Here is a 25,202-nt window from a genome sequence, read left to right on the forward strand (position 1 = left end):
CTACGCTTGGCTCCATCCATCTTGTGTAACTGAACTCCATATCCTCCTCCTCTTTGTGAGTTTTTTAGTTGTAGACAGACACAATACCTTCATTCATCTTATATTTTTATGCGGTGCTGAGGATCCACCCAAGCCCCAAACGTGCGAGGCAAGTGCTCTAACACCAGCTGCAAACCGTGGCCTCCTTATTTCTTTATGTTAAAAATAGCTTGAATTACCAGGGAGGTAATCCCCCCTCTATTTTTTGGGGTACTGGGAATTGAACCCAGGGTGCTTCACCCCCAGCCCTTTTGATATTTATTGACAGGGTCTCACTGAGTTGCTTAGGGTCTAAGTGGCTGAGGCTGGCCTCCAACTTGTGATCCTCCTGCCTCAGCCTCCCGAGCCGCGGGGGTGGCAGGCGAGCAGCAGGGCACCCAGCAGATGACGGCTTCCAGGAGAACGGAGGACGGCGGACTCGCAGACGTGACACCGCACGGGCCTCCTTTTCTTCGGCTGCACGACCGACAGGCCAGCTTCTCACTTTGTTGATCCCAATGCCACGTGCTCACTTGAAGCTCCGAGTTTCCCAGATCCAAATTCTTCACACGGTTGTCGGGGCGGTTTCTGTTCCCCGTCGCCGTGAGCGAGTCCCGGTGGCCGGGCTTCAGGTCAGGTGGAGACGCGGGTCAGAACCCGCGCACGCGGCAGCCCGCGCTCTGGCCACGCGCCTGGCGGCGAAGCTCCACCGGTCCCATCGCGAGGCGGGAGCCGCCTTTGCTCCTGCCTCTGGAACTTTCCTGCAGCCCCAGATCTGACTTTTCCAAAACGCACTTATATTCTGAAACGTGAAGGGCGCGGCAGGTGCACGCGAGCGGGTCCCCAGGCGGAGCGCCAGGGCTTCTGCTGGCCGCGGGGCTGGGGACAGAGCCCGGCCCTGTGCGCCAGGCGGACACTGCCGCCCAGTCGCGCCCCAGCCCAGAACACCATTTTTTGGTTTTGGCACCGGGGATTGAACCCAGGGGCGTTTAACCACTGAGCGAGCCGCTTTCTATTTTATTTAGAGACAGGGCCTCGCTAAGTGCCTGAGGCTGGCCTCCACCTTGCGATCCTCCTGCCTCAGCCTCCTGAGCGGCTGGGATGACAGACGTGCACCACCGCGCCCAGCCCCAAATCTCTCTTTTCAATCACTGTCATTCACACATTCCCGAGCCCCTACCGTTGGCCAAGGCGCTCCGGGTGGGTGTGGTGTGATGGCAGGGCCTGCTCAGGGGCACCTACGCAAGACAGGTCTGCCAAGAGCGCAGGACGGGCCGCCAGGCAGGAGGGGAAAACAGAATCCTAGTTCTTCCCGCCCTGCACAGTGGTGTCCAGACTGATGTTCTCCAGAAGCATCCACAAGGCTCTTCCCAGGCTGGGCTCCTCAGCCGCCATCCAGTCTATGCCTGGGATGTGATGCAGAGTGACCCCAGAGAGTCTGGAGTCACTGATCATGGTAACCTGGGAAACTGCCACGTACTCACAGGCAGGTCCAACCAGTGACTGGCCTGAGAGAGGATGTGACAATCCAAGATCTAGAGAATCTGCAGAAGGAAGCTGAGGCAGGAGGATCACAAGTTGGAGGCCAGCCTCAGCCACTTAGACCCTAAGCAACTCAGTGAGATCTGTCTCCAAATAAAATGCAAATAAAATGCTGGGAAGGTGGCTCAATGGTTGGGTGCACCTCTGTTCAATCCCAGGGACCACAATATATAAATAAATAGTGAAGAACAAGCAGAATAACTGCTCCTATCCCTGTCAGTGTGGTAGCACTGTATAGAAAATCCTGGATTATTTTTTTTAATAGCAATAAAACACACACACACAGTTTACAGTCAGATGCAAAGTCTTTCAAAAATCACACAAGAGAATCAGCAACTTAGCCTGACTCCTAAAAGGGAAACCACCCTTGGAAGATTAAAAAAAAAAACAAAAAGAAACAAAACTTAGACTAGCTTAGTAGAAAATCACCTTTTGAGGCTACGAATGGGATTCTTCAAAGTAAGAAAATGAGACTAATGTCTGCTTTAAGAACCTTGCAGAAACAAAGATTCCTTTTTCTTTTTAATATAGATTTTATTCATTTGTTTTGTGTTACTAGAGATCAAACTCAAGGCCTCGCCCATGCTAGCCAAGCACCCTACCACTGAGCCACATCCCAGCCCCTTTCTCTTTCTCTCTCTGTGGTGCTGGGATGGAACCCAGCGCCTCGTGCATGCGAGGCAAGCACTCTACCAACTGAGCCGCATCCCCAGCCCCTTTCTTTCTTTTTTAGTGCTGGGAAACTGAACCCAGGGGTGCTTCACTACTGAGCCTCACCCTCAGCCCTTTTTCTCTTCTGACAGTGCCTTGCTAAGTTGCCAGACTGGCTTTGAACTCGCGATCCTCCTGCCTCAGCCTCCCGAGTCACTGCACCTGGCAGAAACGCAAAGATTTCCGACCTAAAGCTTTGGCAAGGATATTAAGAAAGAGATGAGTTAAAGCCGGGCACGGCAGCGCACGCCTGTCATCTCAGCAGCTCAAGAGGCTGAGGCAGGAGGATCGCAAGGTGGAGGCCAGCCTCAACAACTTAGCCAGGCCCTGAGCAACTCAGTGAGACCCTGTCTCTAAATAAAATATTAAAAGGGCTGGGGAGGTGTCAGTGGTGAAGCGCCCCTGGGTTCAATCCCTGGTATCAAAAAAAGAGATAAGTTAGACATTTTTGGAACACAGGTGGGGACCTGGAAGGCTGCCAGATTTAGCACAAACCCCAAACAAAAAATAAGCCCGGTTAAATCTGAATTTCAAAACAACTCTGAACAATTTTTATTGTCTCATTTTGCAATATGAAATTCAAAAACAGTGCTGGGGGCGCTGGGGAGATAGCTCAGTTGGTAGAGTGCCTGCCTCGCAAGTACAAGGTCCTGGGTTCGATCCCCAGCACCACAAAAAAAAAAAAAAAAAAACAGTGCTGGGGCTGCAGTTCCGTGGTAGCATGTGGGGTCCCTGGGTTCAGTTCCAGTTCTGCTTCCCCACACCCCCAAATCCAATTTCAACTGGCTGCCTTGCGTCTTACCTGAGAATCCCATCTGTGGCCGGTCATCCACAGGGTCTGACCGACAGGGGGCGCCTGCGAGGCAGGACCAGAAGTCAAGCAGCTGTGGCTAAGGAAGCGTGGCTCCCGAGGCTGAGAAGGGGCTTACCTGCATGGTCACTAGCCTGTCATCCACCATCACCTCCTTGGTCAGGAAGTCTGCTCCTATGGTGGCTTTGTACTGATTACTGAATTTCTTGTTCACATACTGGTTCATGAGTGACGTCTTGCCGACGCTGAAATGAAATTGGAGAAAAAACCCAAGCTGTCAAACAGGAGGGACAGAGATTGACTCTGGTATTTGTAGCTTTATTTTGGCCCAGCGATTGAACCCAGGGGCGCTGAACCCCTGAGCCACATCCCAGCCCTTTTTCTGTTTTATTTAGAGACAGGGTCTCGCTGAGTTGCTCAGGGCCTCTAAGTTGCTGAGGCTGGCCTCCAACTCGCGATCCTCCTGCCTCAGCTCCCAAGAGGCTGGGATGACGGGCACGAGAGTGAGGAAGCAAAAGGGCGGTGCCAGCAAACGTCCCTGCGTGACACACTGGGAAAGTGGATTTGGGTGGGGCTGGGGCTGCAGCTCAGCGGCAGAGCCGCTGCCTGGCATGCGCGAAGCCCCGGGTTCCATCCACAGCACTGCAACAGAAACAAGCAAACAGCAGCAGGACACAGAAGTGCACCAGATGTGGACAGGCTGCTTGTCGGTTCCGGTACGGGCAGCTCAGATGGCAGGAGCCGGTGTCATTCTTTTTCCTTCCAGAAGGATGTCAGGAAATGCAGTCCTTCCAAAAGAAGGTGCAGGAGTAGGATCGCTCCAGGGTCCCAGAAATATCACCGCACCACCCCGGTTCTCCCTCCGCTGGCTGCTTTTCGCTGGATGAAGTGATACCAGCAGGGAGCCACTGGCTTTGACACCGAAAAACACAGGCCAAGTTCCAACTCCAAGGCCGAGAAAGCACCCGGATGCCACAGGCCGGAGTCCACGCGCCTCCAAGACGTGCAGCCAGAGGCCATGTGAGCGCTTTGGTGAGCAGCGCAGAGCAGGCTCCAGAGCCTGGGAGCCCTTCCTCAGGCCAGGGCGTCACCGCGCTCCCCCCAGGGAACACGTTCAGGTCCGCCGCCCGCCCAGGCCTCGCCCTCCCTCGCGGACTGCCTGCACCGCAGTTTGCAGGGGCGAGGTGGGTAGTGGAGGCCAGGAGGACACCAGGCTGGGGAGGCTCTGCAGGAAAGTCTGTGAAACGCAGGCCCCAAAGCAGAACCTCAGGCCTGACAGCACCGGAACTGGGGAGAAGCGGGCACCCAGACCCCACCCCCGTGGTCTGGGGCTCAGCAAACGCCAGCTGGTTAAAGGCTCCTCAAGGGAGTCCAAAGCCAAGAACAGAAACATCGCTGGCTGTGGCTTTTTTATTTTCTTGGTACTGGGGATTGAACCCAGGGCACTTGGCCACTGAGCCACATCCCAAGCCCTATTTTGTATTTTATTTAGAGACAGAGTCTGGCTGAGTTACTTACAGGCCTCACTGTTACTTAAGGCTGGCCTCTATCTTGTGAGCCTCCTGCCTCAGCCTCCTGAACCACTGGGATGACAGGCAGGTGCCACCAGTCCTGGCTGGCCTTGGCTTTTTGAAGGGCAGGGACCTTTGGAACATAGGGGCACACACGTCTTTTTTTTTTTTTTTTTGCGGTACTGGAGATAGAAGCCAGAGTGTGTGCATGCTGGATAAGCTCTCTACCACAGAACTACACCCCCAACCCTTTTTAAAAATTTGGAGACAAGGGCTGGGGCTGGGGCTCAGGGGCACAGCCCTTGCCTAGCACATACGAGGCACTGGGTTCCGTCCTCAGCACCACAGAAAAATAAAAAAATAAAAAACAAAAGTATTGTGTCCATCTACAACCAAAAGAAAATAAAAAGTAAAAAAGTAAAAAATTTTTTTTGCGGTGCTGGGATTGAACCCAGGGCCTCGTGCTTGTGAGGCAGGCACTGTACCAACTGAGCCATGTCCCCAGCCCATAAAAAGTAAAATTTTGAGATGGGGTCTCACAAAGTTGCCCAGGCTGACCTCAAACTTATGATCATCCCACCTCAGTCTCCTGGCTAGCTGAGGTTACAGGTGTGGGCCACTCCATCAGGATAGCACTGTAATTTTTTTTTAAATTTTGTGAGAGAAGGGACCTTTGTTGCCCAGCCTGGCCTCAAACTCTTCAGTCAAGCGATCCTCCTGCTTCAGCCTCCCCAGTAGCTGGCACCAGAGGCTTAAGCTACAGCATCTGCCTTATTATTGTTATTGTTATTGATTTATTTATCTGGAGGCACTGGAAACAAACCTAGGGTCTTGCGCAGGCTAGACAAGTGCTCTACCACTACGCTCTACCTCCGGCACTTTAAAAAAATCTTTCAAGTTTATTTATTTTTATGTGGTGCTGAGGGTCAAACCCAAAGCTTCATATGTGCAAGGCAAGCACTCTACCACTGAGCTACTGCCCCGGTCCCACCTCCAGCCCTTGTAAAAATTTTACTATTTATTTGTTTGTTTGTTTTTGCCATACTGGGGATGCGAACTCAGGGCCTTGTGCTTGCGAGGCAAGCACTCTACCAGCTGAGCTATCTCCCCAGCCCTCAAAATTTTATTTTAAGCTGGGTAAACTGGTGTATGTCTGTAATCCCAGTAGCTTGGGAGGCTGAGGCAGGAGGATTGCAAGTTGGAGGCCAACCTCAGCAACTTAGTGAGGCCTAAGCAACTCAGCAACATCCTGTCTCTAAATACAATATAAAAGGAGCTGCAGACGTGGCTCAGTGGTTGAGGGTCCCTGAGTTCAATCCCTGGGACCCAAAAAATTTTAAGACAGGGTCTTGCTCAGTTTCCCAGGGAGGCTGGCCTCAAATTTTGCTCCTCCTGCCTGGGCTCCGAGAGCCTGGGATCACAGCGAGCGCCACTGCATCTGGCTAATTATTAGTGTTAGTTTTCAGAACAGGCGGGCCTCCGAGCCATCGCGGGCCACCTCCGCCCCCGTCTGGAAAGCCACGGAGCGTCGCCGCGGGCTGAGTGCGAACTGTGGAAGCGGAGCAGCCTCGCGGCCCAGGCTCCTTCACACACAGGCCAGCAGAACAGCGGCAGGAGGGCCGGGCACAGGGCGCCGAGCCCGTGGGGTGGGGGGCAGGAGGCGGCAGAGCTCCACAGGCCGGACTCTCGAGCGGCCAGCGCGGGGACGAGGGGCTCCCGAAAACCATGCTACCAACCAGGGACCCGTGGTCACGTAATAAGGGGCCGCTCCAAGGTCCGCTGCGCGCTGCGGAGCAGGGACAGGACCCGCCCACGCCCACCCACCAGCGCGGGCTCCGCCCACCAGCTCTGCGGGGACGCAGGGACACTCACCCCGAGTCTCCCAGGATGATCACCTTCAGCAACACTTTCTTCCTGGAGGTCATCCTTCAAACTGCAGGAGGAGAGGAGAGGGCACAGTGAGCCGGGGACGCAGGGCCTGCGCGGCCCCAGCCCTGCGAGAGCCGCGCCCACGCCCATCCTCGCGACCCGGGGCGAGGCTCCGGGAGGCAGGGCGCCCTCACAAGCCACGTGGCACCGTCGGTGTGCGCAGCGGCGATCCCAGTACACTGGACACCCGCAGTGCTGCTGAGGCCACGTCCTCAGAGGCGACCACCCACCCAAAGTGGCACATCCCTCCCGTCTTTTTTTTTTTTTTTTTTTTGGGGGGGGGGGGTACCTGGACTGAACCCAGGGTCGCCGAACTCCTGAGCCCCCTCCCCAGCCCTTTTTCTATTTTATGTAGAAACAGGGTCTCGCTGAGTTGCTTAGGGCCTCCCTAAGTGGCTGAGGCTGGCCTCCACCTTGCAATCCTCCTGCCTCAGCCTCCCGAGCCGCTGGGATGACAGGCATGTGCCACTGCACCTGGCCAATCTGGTGTTTTGATCCCTCAGTGTCACTGGTGCACTGAATCAAGAATGTGGAAAAAGGAATGCTGTAAAGAACATCTCTGAACTTCCATCTGTGGGATGACTTCCTTGGGATACAGCAACACCTAAGGTCAGACTCACAGCCACACCTGGTCGGCAGGCCAATCAGCAGCAGGAGTTATTGCAAGAGTTCACTCGGGCAGGGCACAGTGGCGCACACCTGTCATCCCAGCGACTCAGGAGGCTGAGGCAGGAGGATCAAAGTCAGTCTCAACAACTTACCAAGGCCCTGATTCTAAATGAATCACAAAAAAGGGCTGGGGAGGTGGCTCAGTGGTTAAGCGCCCCTGGGTTCAATCCCTGGGACCAAAAAAGAAGAGAAAGAAAGAAGTCCTGCAGGCAAAACGATCGTGCGTTATCAGAACCACACGCGCCAAACAAGCAGTGAGCAGAATCAAGGACCAGAAGGCCAGGCGTCCACGAAGCCAACAAGACCAGAGTGTAGCCAGGCATGCTGGCGCACACCTGTCACCCCAGCAGCCCAGGAGGCTGAGGCAGGAGGATCACAAATTAGAGGCCAGCCTCAGCCACTTAGCGAGGTCCTAAGCAACTCAGTGAGACCCTGTCTCTAAATAAAATAGAAAAAGGGCTGGGGAGGTGGCTCAGGGGTGAAGCAGCCCTGCAGTCACTCCTGGTTCACTCGCTGGTACCAAGAAAACAAAAGAAAACGAAACAAAACGAAAACAACCAGGTGGCTGGACCTGCCCTCCTCGGCCTGCTGTGTGAGGCCAGCTGACATCATCCTGGCCCAGGCAGCACAAGCAGCTCAGCCAGGAGGAAGCGCGCAGAAAGGCCTCAGGTCTCCACAGGGAGGCCGCAGTGGACGAGCCACGCCTTCTGAGGCAGCGTCCAAAGTGACTACTGCAGACGTCCTAGTTCACTAATCCCCCCTCAGGACGCACGGTGGAAGCTGTCCAAAAGGGCTGAAATGACAGAGAGCGAGCCTGTGGGGTGCTCCCAGAGCAGCTGGGCACCAGGGGCTGAAAAGAGCTCTCTGGGGCCAGGCCAGGGCCTAGGCCTACGCGGGGTGCACGGAGCAGGCTACTCACGCCTTCTCCAGAACTGGCCGCAACCCAGCCCCAAGTGCCCGGGGTCAGGTGCACGGCCGGCTCCTCGGACGACCCCACAGCAACGAGACCTCCAGCAGGTCGGCTCAGGCGGGAAGTGCCGAGTCCAGGCGTCGAGGGGGCCTGTCTTCCTGGACACCACCGCACCAGCGGTGGAGGAGAGGTGGGCTTTTCTCCAGGCAGATACACACTCTCAGGTCGCTGTCCCTGCCAGTGTGGCCTTCCAGGCTCGACTGAGACGGAGAGGTGCTGGACTTTTCTCTTTCAGATAAAGGTTTCTAAGCAGGGCGCGGTGGCACGTCTACCATCCCAGCGGCTGGGGAGGCTGAGGCAGGAGGATGGCAAAGTGGAGGCCAGCCTCAGCAACTCAGCGAGACCCTGTCTCTAAATAAAATAGAAAAAGGGCTGGGGAGGTGGCTCAGTGGTTAAGCGCCCCTGGGGTCAATCCCTGGTACCAAAAAAAAAAAAAAAAAAAAGAACTAACAAATGAACTAAGCCACAGAGACACGGTCACAGTCACAGAGGCAGACGTGGAACCCTGCAGCGTACAGAGCTAACTAGGGGCGTGCCACATAACTGACGTCTACTTTGTCACTGCTTCTGTGTGGCTTCTTTATTCCTCTCTGCACTTGGACTTACCCACGTATCCAGTGAGAAAGGTCACGACTCTAAACGCCCTGGGGGGACCTCAGAGCCGTTCCGCAGTCCCGGGCTGCAACCCAGGGCCCTCCGAGAACATGGTAGGCAAACGACCGGCGGTGTCCCAGTCCTTTCCATTTTAATTTGAGACAGGGTCTCGCTCAGGTCCCCAGGGCAGCCGGGCACTCGGGATCCTCCTGCCTCAGCCTCCTTAGTAGCTGGGATGACAGGCAGGCGTCCCTGTGCCCAGCTGGTAATGTGGTTAAATCCAGTCCTATTTCAAGGTATTGTCAGAACCTTGGTCTAGGCAGGTGAAGCTTTCTTGCTATCACTCATAAGCAGAATCCATAAAAGGGTCGGCCAACTGAACTTCATCAAAATTAAGAACTCCTGTTCTTTTTTATCTTTTTGGCACCAGGGATTGGACTCAGGGGTGCTTAACCACTGAGCGATGTCCCCAGCCCTTTCTATATTTTATTTAGAGACAGGGTCTCACTGAGTTGCTTATGGCCTTGCTAAGTTGCTGAGGCTGGCCTCTAATTTGCGATCCTCCTGCCTCAGCCTCCCAAGCCACTGGAGGACAGGTATGTGCCACCATGCCTGGCAGAACTTCTGCTCTTCAAAAAATACTTGGTACAGGGGTTGGGGATGTAGGACACTGGTAGAGCACATGCCTAGCACATGCCTAGCACATTCAAGGTCTGAGTTTAATCCTCGGAACCAAACAAAAACAATAAAAAACAAAACAAAATTTTAACCCTCCCCCAAAATACAACTCTAAGCCACCGCCACACCATTAAGAACATGGAAAAACAGACCAAGAGAAAATACTACAACTCACAGATCTGATGAAATGCATATATATCTGAGAAAATATAAAATAACTCTCAAACTCAGTAAGAGGGGAAAAAATCCCAATCACCAGGCAAAAAGTTTAACATACTTCACCTAAGAAGGAGGAGCAGGTGAACCAGAAGTTGTGGGGCACGCATGCCATCCCAGCAATTTGGGAGGCCAAGGCAGGAGGATGGCAAGTTGGAGGCCAGCCTCAGCAACTTAGTGAGACCCTGTCTTTAAATAAAATATAAAAAGGGCTGGGGACGTGACTAACCACCCTTAGGTTCAATCCCTGGTACCTCTCCTACCCCAAAAAATACTGAGGTGAAAGGTGGGTGGGGAGGAGTCAGGTTCGAGGCCAGCCTTGGCCGGTTAGGAACACCCTGTCTCGCTCACAGCAAAACAAAATATAAATCAATAAAGGGTCGGGAGTGTCTGCTGCAAGCCAGGGCCCACGCCCCCCAGTCGCAGGCTCCCCAAGCTACCTCTCCACTCCTTCCCGTTTCCTCCTGGTACTAGGGACTGAAGCCAGGGACGCCGGGCTATCGCGCCACATCGCAGCACTCTCTATGTTTGATTCTGAGACAGCCTCGGCCACTCAGCACGGCCCCGAGCCACTCAGAGGGACCCTGTCTCTAAATAAAGTTACGAAGGGCTGGGGAGGGGGCTCGGGCCACGCACCCCGGGCTCAACCCCCGTGAAAAACAAAACAAAACAAAACATGACTCGCATCTGCTGCGCTGAGTCCAGGTGACTGCACAGCCGCCTCCTTACACAAGGACAGCGCGCCTGCCATCACTCAGGGCACAGAATCGGAAGGAGCTGGTCACCCGCCGCAGGGACACCACTGTTTTGCAACAACATAGAGTCCAAGAACTACTCTGTACGCACTGTCACGGAGCAGAAGGCGACCAAGGGACAGGACTAAATGGGCCAGGCTGTTCCTTTCTGGCTACCAAGAAGATTCGGAAATGAAACCCAAGCGCTGACCCTGGTGTCGCAGGCACTCCTGAGCCCCGGGCGACTCGCACAGCCCCGCCCTGGGGGGTGCATTCGTCCGCACAGACCATTTCATTAAAGACGGATCTGCACAGGGAACGCGCATCGCCTGCCCTGAAAACAGCTCTGTGCATCTGGTGGCAGCAGAGAGTCCAGAGGTGGACGCCAGCAGAAAGGACAGTTCAGAAACGACTGAAATAGAAAAACATTTTTTGTAACCCTTTATGAAGACGGGATTCACATAAAGGTCATTAACAACAGCAATACTTAGGTACGCCGGGCACAGTGGCACATGCCTGTCATTCCGGCAGCCTGGGAGGCTGAGGCAGGAGGATCACAAGGTGGAGGCCAGTCTCAGCAATTTAGCGAGGCCCTCAGCAACTGAGCGAGACCCTGTCTCTCAATAAAATATAAAAAGGGGCTGAGGACGCAGCTCAGTTGGTACAGTGCTCGCCTCGCAAGCACAAGGTCCTGGGTTCAATCCCCGGCACCGCAAAAAAAAAAATAAATAAATAAATAAATAAAAAGGGCGGGGATATGGCTCAGTGGCTAACCACCCTTGGGTTCAATTCCTGGTACCTCACCTATCCCCAAAAATACGAGGTGAAAGGTGGGTGGGGAGGAGACACACAGTACCACATCACCCAGAGATCACTTGGTAATCACAAAGGATGAGAGACAGCAGAGGAAGAGGATCTTTACAATGCAGGGACGTGCCTGTGACCGACTCAGTACAGCAATTAGCCTTACTGCCTATTGTCATCAACTGTGGGACAATCAGACCTTTGAAGTTCTGCCAGAAACACACACACTAGCAGGCATTACACACGGCACACACAGGTACATGATACGGACACACGGTGATGCATTCTACATTTCCATCCACTTGGGAGGCTGAGGCAGGAGGTTCACAAGTTGAAGGCCAGCCTCAGAAACTTAGTGAGACCCTGTCTCAAAATTAAAAAACAAAAAACGAAACAACCAAAAAAACGGGCGGGGGAGGTGGCTCAGTGGTAGATGTGTCCCTAAAAGACACGAGGACCTGGGTTCAAGGGCCAGTACTGAAAGAAACCACATCCCCGGCCCCCACCCAAACAAACCAAACCGAACCAAGTCACTAGCTTTTAAAACTAGGCAAGTGTCCTCCACCTCCCGGCCCACGTCCTGTTTTCTGAGACAGGGTCCAAACCTCTCGCGCTGGTGGCCCTGTGCTTCAGGACCTCCAGCCTCAGCGTCCAGAGCAGCTGGGCGGCAGGCTGCGCCCCGCTCCGGCCGACTCTGGGGCAGAGGCAGCAGCAGGCCTCAGACTGCCCGTCTTCCCGTGTCGCCCTGCGGCCCGCCACCGACCAAGCAGCCATTTCTTGGCGGGAGGCCGCCGGGAGTTCGGATTCGTTAGCATAAAGTCATAAACGGCGCTCTTCGTTGTGATTTATGTAACGTACTGTGCTCTGCTTTATATAACTGACTGGGGTAGGTTATAAATAAAAGCTCCAATTTCTACCGCTTTTAGGGATACAATTTCAAGGCATTAAAGACCATGGAGTTTATTTTTACTTTACAACAGATTAAAAAAAAAAAAAAAAAAACCTCTCACTTTAAGGGAACCTGCGGAATGGGATTAAAACATGCCACGTCCAGGGACATCCAAAGCAAGACTCCGTTCTTCCGCAGGCCGAGGACCAGCGGATTCAGATCCCCATTCAACGCGCTCAGTTCTGTACCATCAGGTTCTGTCCTATTATTCAACTAAACCCCCCATTTTTTGGGGGGAGATCAGGGGTTGAACCCAGGGGCTCTTAACCCCTGAGCCACATCCTCAGCCCTTTTCCTATTTTATTTAGAGACAGGGTCTCACTGAGTTGCTCAGGGCCTCGCTAAGTTGTTGAGGCTGGCCTCCACCTTGCGATCCTCCTGCCTCAGCCTCCAGAGCCACTGGGATGACAGGTGTGTGCCACTGGATGGCCTCAGTTCTGCCTAAGACGTCCAGAAGATCTACATAAAGCACTGCTGGCTCAGAGGTCAGCCAACCAGGAGGCAAGCCTCAACATGCAAGGGCTACTCAGATGGGTGACCTTAGAATTAGCAGAGCTTGGTTTCCCAAGCGCCGACACTGGGCCAACTGCCTGCGATGCAAAGATGACTCAGGAGCACTCCTGGCTTCGCGCTTGGTTTAATGAAGCACTGCATAAGAAAACGGGGGTGGGGATGTATTTGTGATGGCGAGGAATATAATCAAGGCTTTTATTTTCCTTCTGGTACTGGGGATTGAACCCAGGGGCACTTAGCCATGGAGCCACATCTGCAGCCCTTTTTATATTTTATTTGGAGACAGGGTCTCGCTGACTCGCTCAGGGCCTTGCTAAGTTGCTGAGGCTGGCCTCCAACTTGCAATCCTCCTGCCTCGGCCTCCGGAGTCCCTGGGATGACAGGTGTGTGCCACTACAGCTGGTTTTGTTTCTAGAGTAAGATGTGAGGGAGTTTAGAGGACTCCATCTTAAAAAATAAAAATACACACGTGTAAAATGCGTTGCCATAGTTGCAAATAATGAATAATTATAATCAAAAGAAACTCTCAACACAAAATAAGGAAGTGCTCAGGAGCCTAGCCCGATCTTAGGCAAAGACTTAGAGAAGCCTTCCTGACAGCGGCCGGCTCTACATGCAGTTCACTCGGCTGAGCAGAGATGGTCTTCCAAGCCAAGGACAGGACCAGAAAAGATCTCCAGGTCACACTCGTCCCTCCTGTTCACGTCTCAGTTTGATCAAGAGGCTAAGTATTTCTCTGAAGCTCTTTTTGGAGGGTGGTGGTACTGAGCTTGGAACCCAGAGGTGCTCTGCTCTACCCTCAAACGACATGCCCAGCCTTCTAAATCTTTCGACGGGGTCCTGCTAACTTGCCCACGCTGGCCTTGAACTCGGCCACGACGCTGGGCTTTTCTGAAGTTCTTAAGATAAAAACGTATCCACCTGCCGAGTGCAGTGGCGCAGGCCTGTCATCCCAGCAGCTCGGGAGGCTGAGGCAGGAGGACCACGAGTTGGAGGCCAGCCTCATCAACTTAGGCCACACAGCAAGAACTTGTCTCTACATTAAAAATACAAAAAGGCGCTGTGGACATGGCTCAGTGGTTTTAAGTGCCCCTGGGTTCAATTCCCGACACTAAAAATAAATGAATAAATAAAATTAAAAATTCAAGAATCTTTGCTGGGCCAGAGATTTGATTAAATCCTTGACCATGGACCTGACCTCGGGCTGAGAAACCGGAGATGAGGGGCTCCGCCTCCCGGAGCATCCCTGCCCCCAACAGAGCCACACGTAGCCGCAGCCCTCCCCCAGCCCCGCCCCGCCCCCTCCACGCAGAGGCGCGTGAGAATGGCCTTCCTGCCCTCTTAACTGAGCTGCCCGAGGAGGACCAGAGGTCAGGGCAGAAGGGCCGCAGAAGAGCCTGCAGGCTCGCTGGTCCCCTCCTCAGCCAGGAGACAGGCTCCCGACCCCCAGCACAGGTCCCCAGTGCCACACTGCGGTCCCTCCCCCACCGCAGTGCAGGCAGCGGAGTGGAGACCCAGAGGAACCAAGTGTTCCAGCGCACACGGCGGGAAGGAGGGAAGTCCCCGCCACAGCCTGCCATGACCTCAGCAGGGCTGTCACCGGCACTCTGCGAACACTGTGCCCTGCTAACCAGTAAGTCTCGCCCTGGCTCCAAAGAAAGCAGCGCAGAGCTGCGAGGCAGGTGGGCAGGCCACGCTCCTGCACCTTATTTCAGTCTTTAGGTTTTTATCACTATTTTATTTTTGGTACGGAGGATTGAGCCCAGGGGTGCTTAACCACGGAGCCCCCTCCCCAGCCCTTTTGCTATTTTATTTTGAGACAGGGTCTCGCTAAGTTGCTTAGGAGCTCACTAAGTTGCTGAGGCCGGCCTCTAAATTGCAATCCTCCTGCCTCAGCCTCCCAAGCCGCTGGGAAAACAGACGTGTGCCACCACGCCCAGCTTCTTATGATTATTCTTTTTTTAGATTTTATTTTAACTTAAGATGGACACAATACCTTTATTTTATTCATTTATTTTTATGTGGTGCTGAGGATGGAACCCAGTGCCTCGTAGGTACTAGGCAAACACCCCGCCGCTGCGCCCCAGCTCCGCTCCTCCTACTATTACTTTTAACTGATGGATTATATCTCTACACTTCTTTGGGTTGTGATGAAATGCTTAGATGGATGATAAGAATGTGGAATGATTAAACCAAGCTCATTATCGTATCTGTAATCTTGGAAAGACAATATACAGGATCTCATTTATATGTGAAATCTAAACAAGCTGAAGCCACAGAAGCAGAAAGAACGCTAGCTGTAGAGACTCGGGTGGCAGAAGGGGAGAGGGAGGGAACGGGCAGTTGTTGGACCAAGGGTTCAAAGTTTCAGATGAACAAGAGGCATAAGTTTTAGCCTTTCACACAGCAGGGTGACTACAATCAATAATAACGTATAGAGTATGGTGACACAGGCCTGTAATTCCAGCAGCTCGGGAGGCTGAGGCAGGAGGATCTCGAGTTGGAGGCCAGCCTCAGCCACTTGGTGAGGCCCTGAGCAACTCAGTGAGACCCGTTTTCTAAATAAAACAAAAAGGGCTGGGATGTGGCTATGTGGCCAAGTACTCCTTGGTTCAATCCCTGGGACCAAAAATAAGATTAAAAATTAAGTTGTTAATAAGGGGAAAAATCGTAAGTTGAGGCTGCTAAGACCTATGCTAAGAGCAAATTTTCTAACTGTGACACTGGCTCTTGCACCTCAAACTGTAAATGTCCCAGCCACAAGACCTCAGTGCTTAGTTACGATGGAAAAAGACTTTAAAAATTGTGAGCAGGTGTCAGTAAAAGAAAGTGTTCCAACGAAAGAACGCGTTAGGGTGGAGCGCTGGCGTGCAGTCAGACGCTCGCCGCTTCACAATAAGGCCAAGTTTGTTTATGGGGGATGGGAGAGTACGCACCAGGGACGGAACCCACGGTGCTCAACCTGAGCCACCTCCCCAGCCCTTTTTATATTTTATTTAGAGACAGGGTCTCACTGAGCTGCTCAGGGCCTTGCTAAGCTGCTGAGGCTGGCCTCCACCTTGCGATCCTCCTGCCTCAGCCTCCCGAGCCGCTGGGATGACAGGCGTGTGATAAGTGTCTGCATTCCGGAGGAATTAACTCGCCTGTGTGCCCGGCGCACATCAGAACTTTGATACTTTGCAGACATATTCCTCGGTTTTCTTGGAAACATCTTTCCGGAAGCATCCATAAGAAAGGCTCCAGAGAAAGCTGTGCAGCGACCTCCTCTCTCTGTAAAAGTGGGCGCTTCTGAAGGGGAGCTGAGCTCACAATGCTTGTGAAAGTGCTGCTGTCTCTGAACAAGTTCCTCCTCCAGAAACAGCCCAAACCCATCGGCAGCCACGCCAGGATGTGATCACAGGCGAGCAACCGGGAGCCTTCAATCAGACCCGGATGACACCTGGGCAGCGCGCCACGCCTGAACTGCCCAGGCCCGGGGCTAAGCCCGCGGTGCAAGATGGGTCCGGCCTCTCCTCCCGAGCCTGCCTGGGCCTCCTGTCGCCTGCAAAGCCTGTCAGGTGGGCTTCCTCCAGGCTCGCCACACCACCTCGGTGCTACGTTAGCTGTGACTCCTTCCACCAGAAAAACCCCCTCACGGAGCATTCTCCTGTCACCCCGTCTAATTACGTCACATGGGGAGTTGACCAGGACAAACTGGTGAGAAAGTGAGTCCCAACCCCTTTTTGATTCGAGTCACATCCCCAGCCCGTTTTATATTTTATTTAGAGACAGGGTTTCGCTGAGTTGCTCAAGAACTCACTAAGTGGCTGAGGCTGGCCTCCAACTTGTGATCCTCCTGCCTCAGCCTCCCGAGCTGCTGGCATGACAGGTGAGTGTGGCTCCAGGCCCTCCCTGGGCTCTGGAACAGGACCACCCATGCGAAGCTCAAAGCTCACCCAAGATCCTCTCAGGAGTCCTGCGGAAGAAGGGGGCATCCGGTTCCAAGGTCCCCCCTCACGTCCAAGGCCAAGCACCACTGTAAATCGCTGCTCAAGAATGCCGAGTTTCACTCTGTGCATGCCTGAAATAACCTGCGAGAACATTCTTCTAACAACAAAAGGACGCCTAGTTACCCACGCCGGGCGCCGGGTGTCCGCCTGTAAACCCAGGGTCGCACGTTCCAGGTCAGTCTCGGCAACTGCTTGGGCTCTGGTCTCTCGATGAGGGCTGGCGGCACCCTGGCTTCCGTTCTGCTGCACTGGTGCATTGACAAGGCCACAGCGCTGCCCCCTCCTGGATGGATCTTTCGGGGGAGATGCAGGGGCGCACCATCAGCGAACACGTCAACGTGCACGTACGTACAGATTCCTCTTAAAGAAGGATGCAGAACAAGCTGCGCCCCTAGCTGTGATCCTTTTTCACAGGACTGGGCACTGGACCCGGGTGCTCTACCACTGCGCTCCGTCTCCAGTCCTTTTGAGTTTTTATTTTGAGAAGCGGGTCTCATTACATTGCTCAGGCTGGTCTTGAACCTGGGATCCTCTTGCCTTGGATTCCAGAGTTGCTGGGACTTCAGGTGTCTGGACAGTCTGTTTACGATCCAATAAAACTGTCATTTTTGGGCTGGGGAGATAGCTCAGTTGGTGGAGTGCTTGCCTTGCAAGCACAAGGCCCTGGGTTCCATCCCCAGTACCAAAAAAAAAAAACAAAACAAGACTGTCATTTTTGAGCCTGGAGTGGTGGCGCACGCCTGTCATCCCAGCAGCTCGGGAGGCTGAGGCAGGAGGATCGCAAGTTGGAGGCCAGCCTCAGCAACTTCACAAGGTCCTGAGCAACTGAGCGAGACCCTGTCTCTAAATAAAATATAGAAAGGGCTGGGATGTGGCTCAGGGGTTAGGTGCCCCAGAGTTCAATTCCCCGTATCAAAACAAACAAAAACTATCATTTTTGTATGTCAACAGCCCCCAGCAAAAAACCCAGGAATTTCAGAGAGCTCAGCACTGTCTCTTAGTAGGCACAGACCAAGACAGAACAAGGCTGGTTTGTCAGGTGTCCCTCTGATCTACCAACACGCCATCGCCTATTCACACACACACACACACACACACACACACACAGTTAAAGGGGTCCTAAAACCTACTGCCCAGCTTGCAAGATCCTACCAACTAGTTCATCTTCTGGAGCTGGCACTCCACGTGCCCAACAGCCAAGAGGAAGATCCGTCGGGGCAGACGCCGCCTCAGTCCTTGGGCGGCTCCCAGCCCAGCCCCGCGATGCCTGCAGCAGACGACACTTCCCCTCCCCTGCGGCACCGGGCTGGGACACGGTGTTCCCTACCGCAGCAGGGGGCAGCAGAATGGCCAAGTGCACTCTCAGATCCTGAACGGGGAAGTTACTCATTAACTCTCCACCACTGGCCTGGCCAGGCGTGCCACCTCACGGCCGAGGTGTCCCTGCAAGACGGCCCCCTCCCTCCTTGGTTAACAGAAACCTGAGCGTGGGTGCTCGACAGCTCAGACGACTTCAGCAGCTCACAGAGCTGCAAGCCCCAGAAGACGGGAGCGGCGCGGGCTCCATGCAGGCAGGGCTCCTTCCGACATGCACACGATCGGCCACACCTTCAAACGACAGCGAGACCTGGTACACGCTCGCCCCCTTCCCACCTAAAAGGCATTGCTGCCAGGCTGTGGGGCATGCCGGTCATCACAGAGACTCAGGAGGCTGAGGCCGGAGGACTGAAAGCTGAGGCCAGCCTCAGTCATTTAGTGAGGCCCTGAGCAACTCAGCGAGACCCTGTCTCTAAATAAGAAATAAAAAGAGGGCTGGGGAGACGGCTCAGGGGTGGAGTGCTTGCCCTGCAAGCACGAGGCCCTGGGTTCATCCCCAGTATGATAATAAGTAAATAAAACAGAAATAAAAGGCGCTCATTTTACCCAATTCGACTGTGACACTTCTTCAGAAAACCTGCCAAACAAAACCTGACCCAACAGTCTAGTCTACTGTCAAAATCAACTAGCCCATCTCTATCTGTCCAAATGAATTCATGATACAACAAAAAAGAAATATTTTTCGTGATGCAAAGCCTGGGACATGCCTGTGGAAGCTGCCATTAATAACTAGCAGAGGGATAAAGAAATCTAATTTGTCAAGGTCAGACAAGAGTTCAGAGGCAATAATCTGGACGGCAGGTGACGAAGTGAGTGTGTATGCACGAGAGGCCAAGGAGGCCACACGTGACACGCTCAGAAGCTTCAGGAACAGAATTCAAAGTCTAATGCTTGCGGGAAGAGCGGCGGAAGAAGTCCCCAGGATGGGACGAAGGGGGACGGGGCGACGGGCCCGGGAAAGATAGTGGAACGGACAGGACGGAACTTTCCTGTTCACATGTGGACACACGACCAGGGAAGCTCCATGCCCTGTCCCACCACAAGGATGGGGAGTGATGCCCCAAGTGTGCGTGACAGGTCACAGTGCACCCTGCTGTCATGGACAGCTAAGTAGGACACATTAAAAAAAAAAAAAAAAAAAAAAAATCCCTAAGACAACAGGAATACGAAGACTAGAATATACGTATTATTCCCACAGCCCCAGGGCTTCCTTGGGGTTAGGAATCAGGTTTTCTGCCATTTGTACAGCTATTCTTTGCACAGGCCTGGGACATAGTAGGCGCTCAATAAAACCCGGCTTGACAGTATCTGTCCTAGAAACGCTGGAAAGAGCAACTTCCCCTAAGTTTCTTCATGAATGCTTCTGCCCATCAGACGAAGAGACCAGGACAAAGGACTAGAAGAGCAACAATTTAATCAGAGTCCAACTCCAGCCACAGCAAAGACAGAAGACTGCCTGGCTTACCAAAATATACCACGAAGCAGAAGCAAGCAAGGCAGCCGAACTGTTCCACAGACAGAGAATGGAACAGAAGAGTTTAAAAAAGACACACGTGGGTGGCGTATGGGTGTGCGAGCGAATCATTTCTAGTCAAGTGAGGACGGGATGATAACACGATGAAACGCTAGGGACAATTGAGCAACCGGACCTCGTACAGAGAAACCCCACATGGGCTAGGTACCTCACAAAACCCAGAAAACAAAAGCAGTTGACAGACGTGACTCAGGAAAGTTTCTGTACTACAAAAACACCCCCTCACCAGGTGCAGTGGCGCACGCGGGTCATCCCAACAGCCGGGGAGGCGAGGCAGGAGGATCACAAGTTGGAGGCCAGCCTCAGCAACTCAGCGAGACCCTGTTTCTAAATAAAACATTAAAAGGGCTGAGGATGTGGCTCAGGGGTTAAGCGCCCCGGGGGTCAATCTCTGATACGAAACAACAACCATAAAAACCTCACCCCACCCGGCAAAGCAAACGAAAAGGGAACAAGCCAAGAAGTACGTGCAACGTGAAAAGGATCAGATTCTTGCCACGTGAGGAACCTATAAATCAGAGGCGGGAATGACCTTCACGAGGCTGCGGGGAACAAGAGGCCATTCACAAAGGGGAGGAGATGGCTAACGAAGGTCCTGCAGAAGCCTTCGCCTACCAAGGAAACACGGCGTTGCTGTTTCGTTCTGGGGCGCAAGGGAGCGAGTCCCGGGACTCCCGCACGCTGGGCACGCGCTCTCCCACCCAGCTCCGCTGAAGCATCACCTCAAAGCGGCGCCTCTTTCAGCGGGATTCTCAAAGTACCAGCGTGACGGGTACCACCAGCCCGAAGGCAGTTTGGCATGGCAACCAAATTTTAAGGCTGCTTAACCCCCACCCAATAAGGAACTGTTCAGACGCGTGCAAGAACGTGCACACGCGGTGGTTCTCCTAAAGCTGAGCGCGGCTCGGTTTCGAGGAGCGCAGTCTTACAAAGCCACTGAGACCAGCGTGGCGGCTCACCTACCATGCCTCAGGCCCTGGGCTGGATTCCCAGGACTGCGGAGAGGAAAGAAAATTCTTTTAATGAGATTCTGTGGATTTTTAAAGATTTAAAAACTCCATCTGCTGTTATTTTTTTTAAAGTTATTTTTATGTGGACCGAACCCAGTACCTCACATGTGCTGGGGAGCCCTCTACCACGGAGCCCCAACGGAAACCTTTTCTTTTAAGGTGGTGCTGGGATGGGACCCAGGGCTTCCGGCATGCGCGGCAGGCGTCTACCAACTGAGCCACATCCCCAGCCTGGAAAAACTTCAGAAACAAAACAATGTGCCGAGCTCCTGATGCGGTGGCGCCTGCCTGTCATTGCAGCTGCTCAGGAGGCTGAGGCCGGAGGATCAAAACTTCAAGGCCAGCCTCAGCCACTTCCGACACCCTAGGTAGGCAACTCAGTGAGACCCTGTCTCTAAATAAAATATAAATTTTATGTATAACATAAATAAATGCCCTGGGTTCAATCCCTAATACCAAAAAAAAAAAAAAAAAAAAAAAAAAAAAAAGAATTTTATTTTTACTTTCAAGGAAAGATGTCTACCGTCGTGGTAAAATTTTTAAAAAGCAAACTGCAGAAGACCATGTACTGTTGTGATTCCATTTAAATTTTATTTAAAAATGTTAACTTTTTCTGAGCATGGTGGTTCATGCCTCTCATTCCAGCAACTCAGGAGGCTGAGGCAGGAGGGTTCCAAGTTCAAGGTCAGGCTCAGCAACTTAGCGAGGCCCTGACTCAAAACAAAGACAGAACAGGAATCAGTAAAAGGTGAGGACAGCGTGGCTTCAGGGCTCATCCCCAGTGCACGGTGCATGTGTTCTCAACTACTGTCAATGAATCATCCAGACAGAGGAAACTATTCACAGGAACTATTCCCAGTCTTCCGCGCTACTTCTGTAATTTAGAAGCAGGTCCTTTATTGCGGGGAGGGGTACTGCGGACTGAGCCCAGGAGCCCTTACCCACTGAGCCACCTCCCCAGCCCTATTTTGTATTTTACTTAGAGACAGGGTCTCGCTGAGTTGCTCAGGGCCTCACTTTTGCTGAGGCTGGCCTCCAACTCATGATCCTCCTGCCTCAGCCTCCTGAGTCACTGGCATCACAGGTGTGTCCCACCGCGCCCAGCCTAAGCAGGTCCATTTTTTAAGGAAAAAAAACCTACCTGCCTAGCCCTGAGGCCATTCTTGGCATTTCATGAAGAAATAAATAGGTAAGGCACCATGTCGGTGGCTTTCGAAACAGCTAGTGGGTCCTTTAAATTTCTGATGGTGTCATCTCGCCAGTTAGGATATTGCAAAAGCCACAGCAGTATGACCCAAGAGCCAGAGAGTGTCACGATATGGAAGGATGTAAGCAAGAGGACCCACTTCTCTGACTTCTCGGAAAAGCAGGCCGAGACGCAGCCCGCCTGCGAACCACACTGTGGTCCAGCTTCAGGACACGACCACCGCAGCTCCTCACGGGATTTCAAACGACAGCAGGAAGTACGCGTGTCCTTTTTTCCGGCTGGGATCACAACAGATGCACCTGCCTGCGTTGGACTCAAAGCCACGGGGGACATCCTCATGGTTTTTTTTTTTTTTTTTTTTTTTTTTTTTTTTAAACAAAGTGGCAAATCTCTGGAAAAAAGATACCCTGAAGATCCCTTCCTAGGACTGGCAAGACACACAGATGAAATCCAGTGGCAATATCACTGTGGCAGCGTGAGGAGGATTCAGTAAAAGGTGAGCATAGAGCCCGGCGCAGCAGCACACGCCTGTCATGCCAGCAGCTCGGGAGGCTGAGGCAGGAGGATCGTAAGTTGGAGGCCAGCCTCAGCAATTTCACAAGGCCGGAAGCAACTGAGCGAGACTGTGTCAAATTAAAAACAAAGAAGACTGGGGATGTGGCTCAGTGGTTAAGCGCCCTGGACTCAATTCAGTACAAAAAAAAGAAAAAAGACGTGAGAGTCTACCGGGCTGCAGTGGTTGAGAAAAGCCAAGCAACACGCCCGGTGCCTGAGCGGAGGAGGCAGCAGCTAACAGGAGGCCAGGCAGAGGTGAAGGGAGGCAGGGACCACGAGTGGCCAGGAAGAGAGTCTGCCCGGAAGGCACGAAGCCAGGCCAGCAGTCCTCGAGGCCTGAGCCCAGGGCAATGGTAAAACAGAGGGTCCAAGAACCCGAGGCACGCTGGCCACCGCGGGGCAGTGACGTGGGGCGAGGACCCTGGGCGGGGTGGGGGTGGCAGGAATCAGTAAGGCTGATGATATGGAAGGCAGGGCAGGGCTAGGGCTGGACCCCTCCTTTCAGACCTACTACGTGCAAAGGTGACTTCAAGACACGTGAGCTGAGGTCACCAGGCAAAGCCCTGAAAAGCAGCTTACAACAGCAAACCACTGAGTGACAACAGGCACCTGGCATCCAGAACGAGGCTGCTCATTCATTTTTTATATTTCTGGTACCGGGGATTGAACCCAGGGGTGCTTAACCCGAGCCACATCCCCAGCTCTTTTTGTATTTTATTTAGAGACAGGGTCTCAATAAGTGGCTTAGGGCCTCACTGAGTTGTGAAGGCTGGCCTCCAACTAGCGGTCCTCCTGCCTCAGCCTCCTGAGTCGCTGGGATGAGAGGCGTGCACCACCTTGCCCCGCCAACTTATCCTCTTTGAGCATTTAAACAGCAAGGTGACCATAGTAAGAAGCCACAGTGAGCACTTCTTTCCCAACAGTACCGATCACAAGCCAGGGCCTCCCCAGCTGTGCCTCCTGGGTCTACAGCAGGATCATACCTCTTGGTTCTCGGGGTGGTGTGACTCACTCTGGCCAATGACTCGTAAGCACAAGTGATGTGCCATTACTGGGCAGGAACAATTAACCGTGGGCGCAACAGCCTCCAGGGGCTCTTTCTCCCTTTGCCAAGACAACCAAGCACATTCCACATGGAAGCTGCTCCTACGGCAGAAGACGATGCAGGGCTGGGGGTGCGGCGGCGCGGTAAAGGGCTTGTCTAGCACGCACCGGGCCCTGGGTTCCGTCCCCACACGGGGGAAATAAAACCGAACCCAAACCATACAAAACTCTCTAGAAAACCCATGCTGAGCCAGGCACAGTGGCACACAGCTGTCATCCCAGTGGCTTGGGAGGCTGAGGCAGGAGGATCAAAAGGTGGAGGCCAGCCTCAGCCACTTAGCAAGGCCCTATGCAATTCTGCAAGACCCTGTCTCTAAATAAAATATAAAAAGGCAAAAGTGCCCCTGGGTTCACTCTCCAGTACCAAACAAATAAAAATAAAGACAATCCACGCTGAACATGCAGAACGAGCAGGGAAGAAACCTGTGCTGTCACTACAGCGGTGTCTGACGCTGCTTGAAAATCTGCCACCAGGAAGCAGTCAACCCCTAACAGAAGAGTCAAAGGACCTCTCTCTCTTTTACTTTCTGGTGGTGCTGGGAAATGAACCCAGGGGCACTACTACAGACCCACCTCCACAACACTTTTTATTTGTTATGAGGCAGGGTCTCTAAATGGCTGAGGCTGGCAACGCGGGTGCAGTAGCACAGCAGTGGCCCAAAAGCATGTCTGAAACAATGAAATGAAACTGAAGGCTAAAATCCACACAGGTGGTTCGGTTCTTCCACAAAAGAAGCCATTATTAAGGTCGCAGAACCATCTGCACACTTGGAACCCCGGGTGCTAGTCTCAGCCCCACGACTCGGAAGCTGCATGACGCCTAGCAGGTCTTGGCGAGCGGTTTCCTCATCTGGAAGACCATCAGTGACAAGCCAAAGGCTATTCAGTTTGAACTCGTGAAGCTTAAACAAGGTAATGGTCGAGTTCTATAAAAGGTGCGGAGACTGTTCCCAGAAACATGATCTGGGTCTCACCTTCCCACCGGGAGGGAAAAAACCCAGGCAACCGACAGGAGTAGGTTCCTTGTAAAGCAATCATTGTTAGGAGGACTCTCTCCCAGAATAATGGACTCTTTCTTTGGGGTCGCCCCTGGGCTGCTTAACCACTGAGCCACACCCCCAGCCCCTTTTATATTTTATTTTGAGACAGGGTCTCGCAGAGTTGCTCAGGGCCTTGCTGAGTTACTGAGGCTGGCCTCCAACTTGCAATCCTCCTGCCTCAGCCTCCATATTTCAGTCCTGCGCCACAGTGTTGGGTTGGACTCTTGACTACTGTCCCAGCTTTGCTGGGCTCTCTCACCAAGCTACACCCCGACCCTGTTCTCAGCTTTCAACCCTGGTACCAAACCAAACGTTAGGAGTCTAGTCCGAGGCAAGATGCTGCCTTTTCTGCTTGATGATGAGACAGACTGGAAAGCAGGGAGCTGGCAACGCAGTTAGATAAGAAGTACTTCCAGCAGCTCACAGGTCTCAACACTAGACAGCGCAGGCATCTAGACAGTGGGACGGACTGTCCGTGAGTTGCTACGAGGAGCCCACGGCGGCGGGCGGGCTGGCTCAAGAGGAAAGCCAAATTAACTGCTCTCCTCCTCTACCCCGCCCCCAGGCCAGCTCCGACTTCCAACCTGCTGTTGAAGGCACTCTTTTCAAGAAGCTGGAGGCTGAACCCAGGGTGCTCTCCCCGAGCTACACCCCCAGGCCTTTCTGTGTTCTGTTCTGGGATAAAGTCACAGAGGCTGGCCTCCAACTTGTGATCCTCGTGCCTCAGCCTCTCCAGC

The 25,202-nt window shown here is 53.2% G+C and overlaps 1 protein-coding gene across 1 annotated transcript in view; it reads right to left on the reverse strand.

Annotated features, from left to right (window-relative positions):
- RAB7A (RAB7A, member RAS oncogene family) overlaps positions 1-25,202 on the reverse strand; it is a 40,654-nt gene that overhangs the window by 6,784 nt on the left and 8,668 nt on the right. The window contains exons 2-3 of the mRNA XM_079122148.1: positions 6,466-6,526; positions 3,201-3,327 (exon numbers count right to left, since the gene is read on the reverse strand). Coding sequence (XP_078978274.1) covers positions 3,201-3,327; positions 6,466-6,518 — 180 coding nt within the window. The 5' untranslated portion in view covers positions 6,519-6,526. The remainder of the gene's footprint in view (positions 1-3,200; positions 3,328-6,465; positions 6,527-25,202) is intronic.

Source organism: Sciurus vulgaris, assembly GCF_902686455.1.
Source record: "Sciurus vulgaris genome assembly, chromosome: 19".
Taxonomy (NCBI): Eukaryota; Metazoa; Chordata; class Mammalia; order Rodentia; family Sciuridae; genus Sciurus; species Sciurus vulgaris.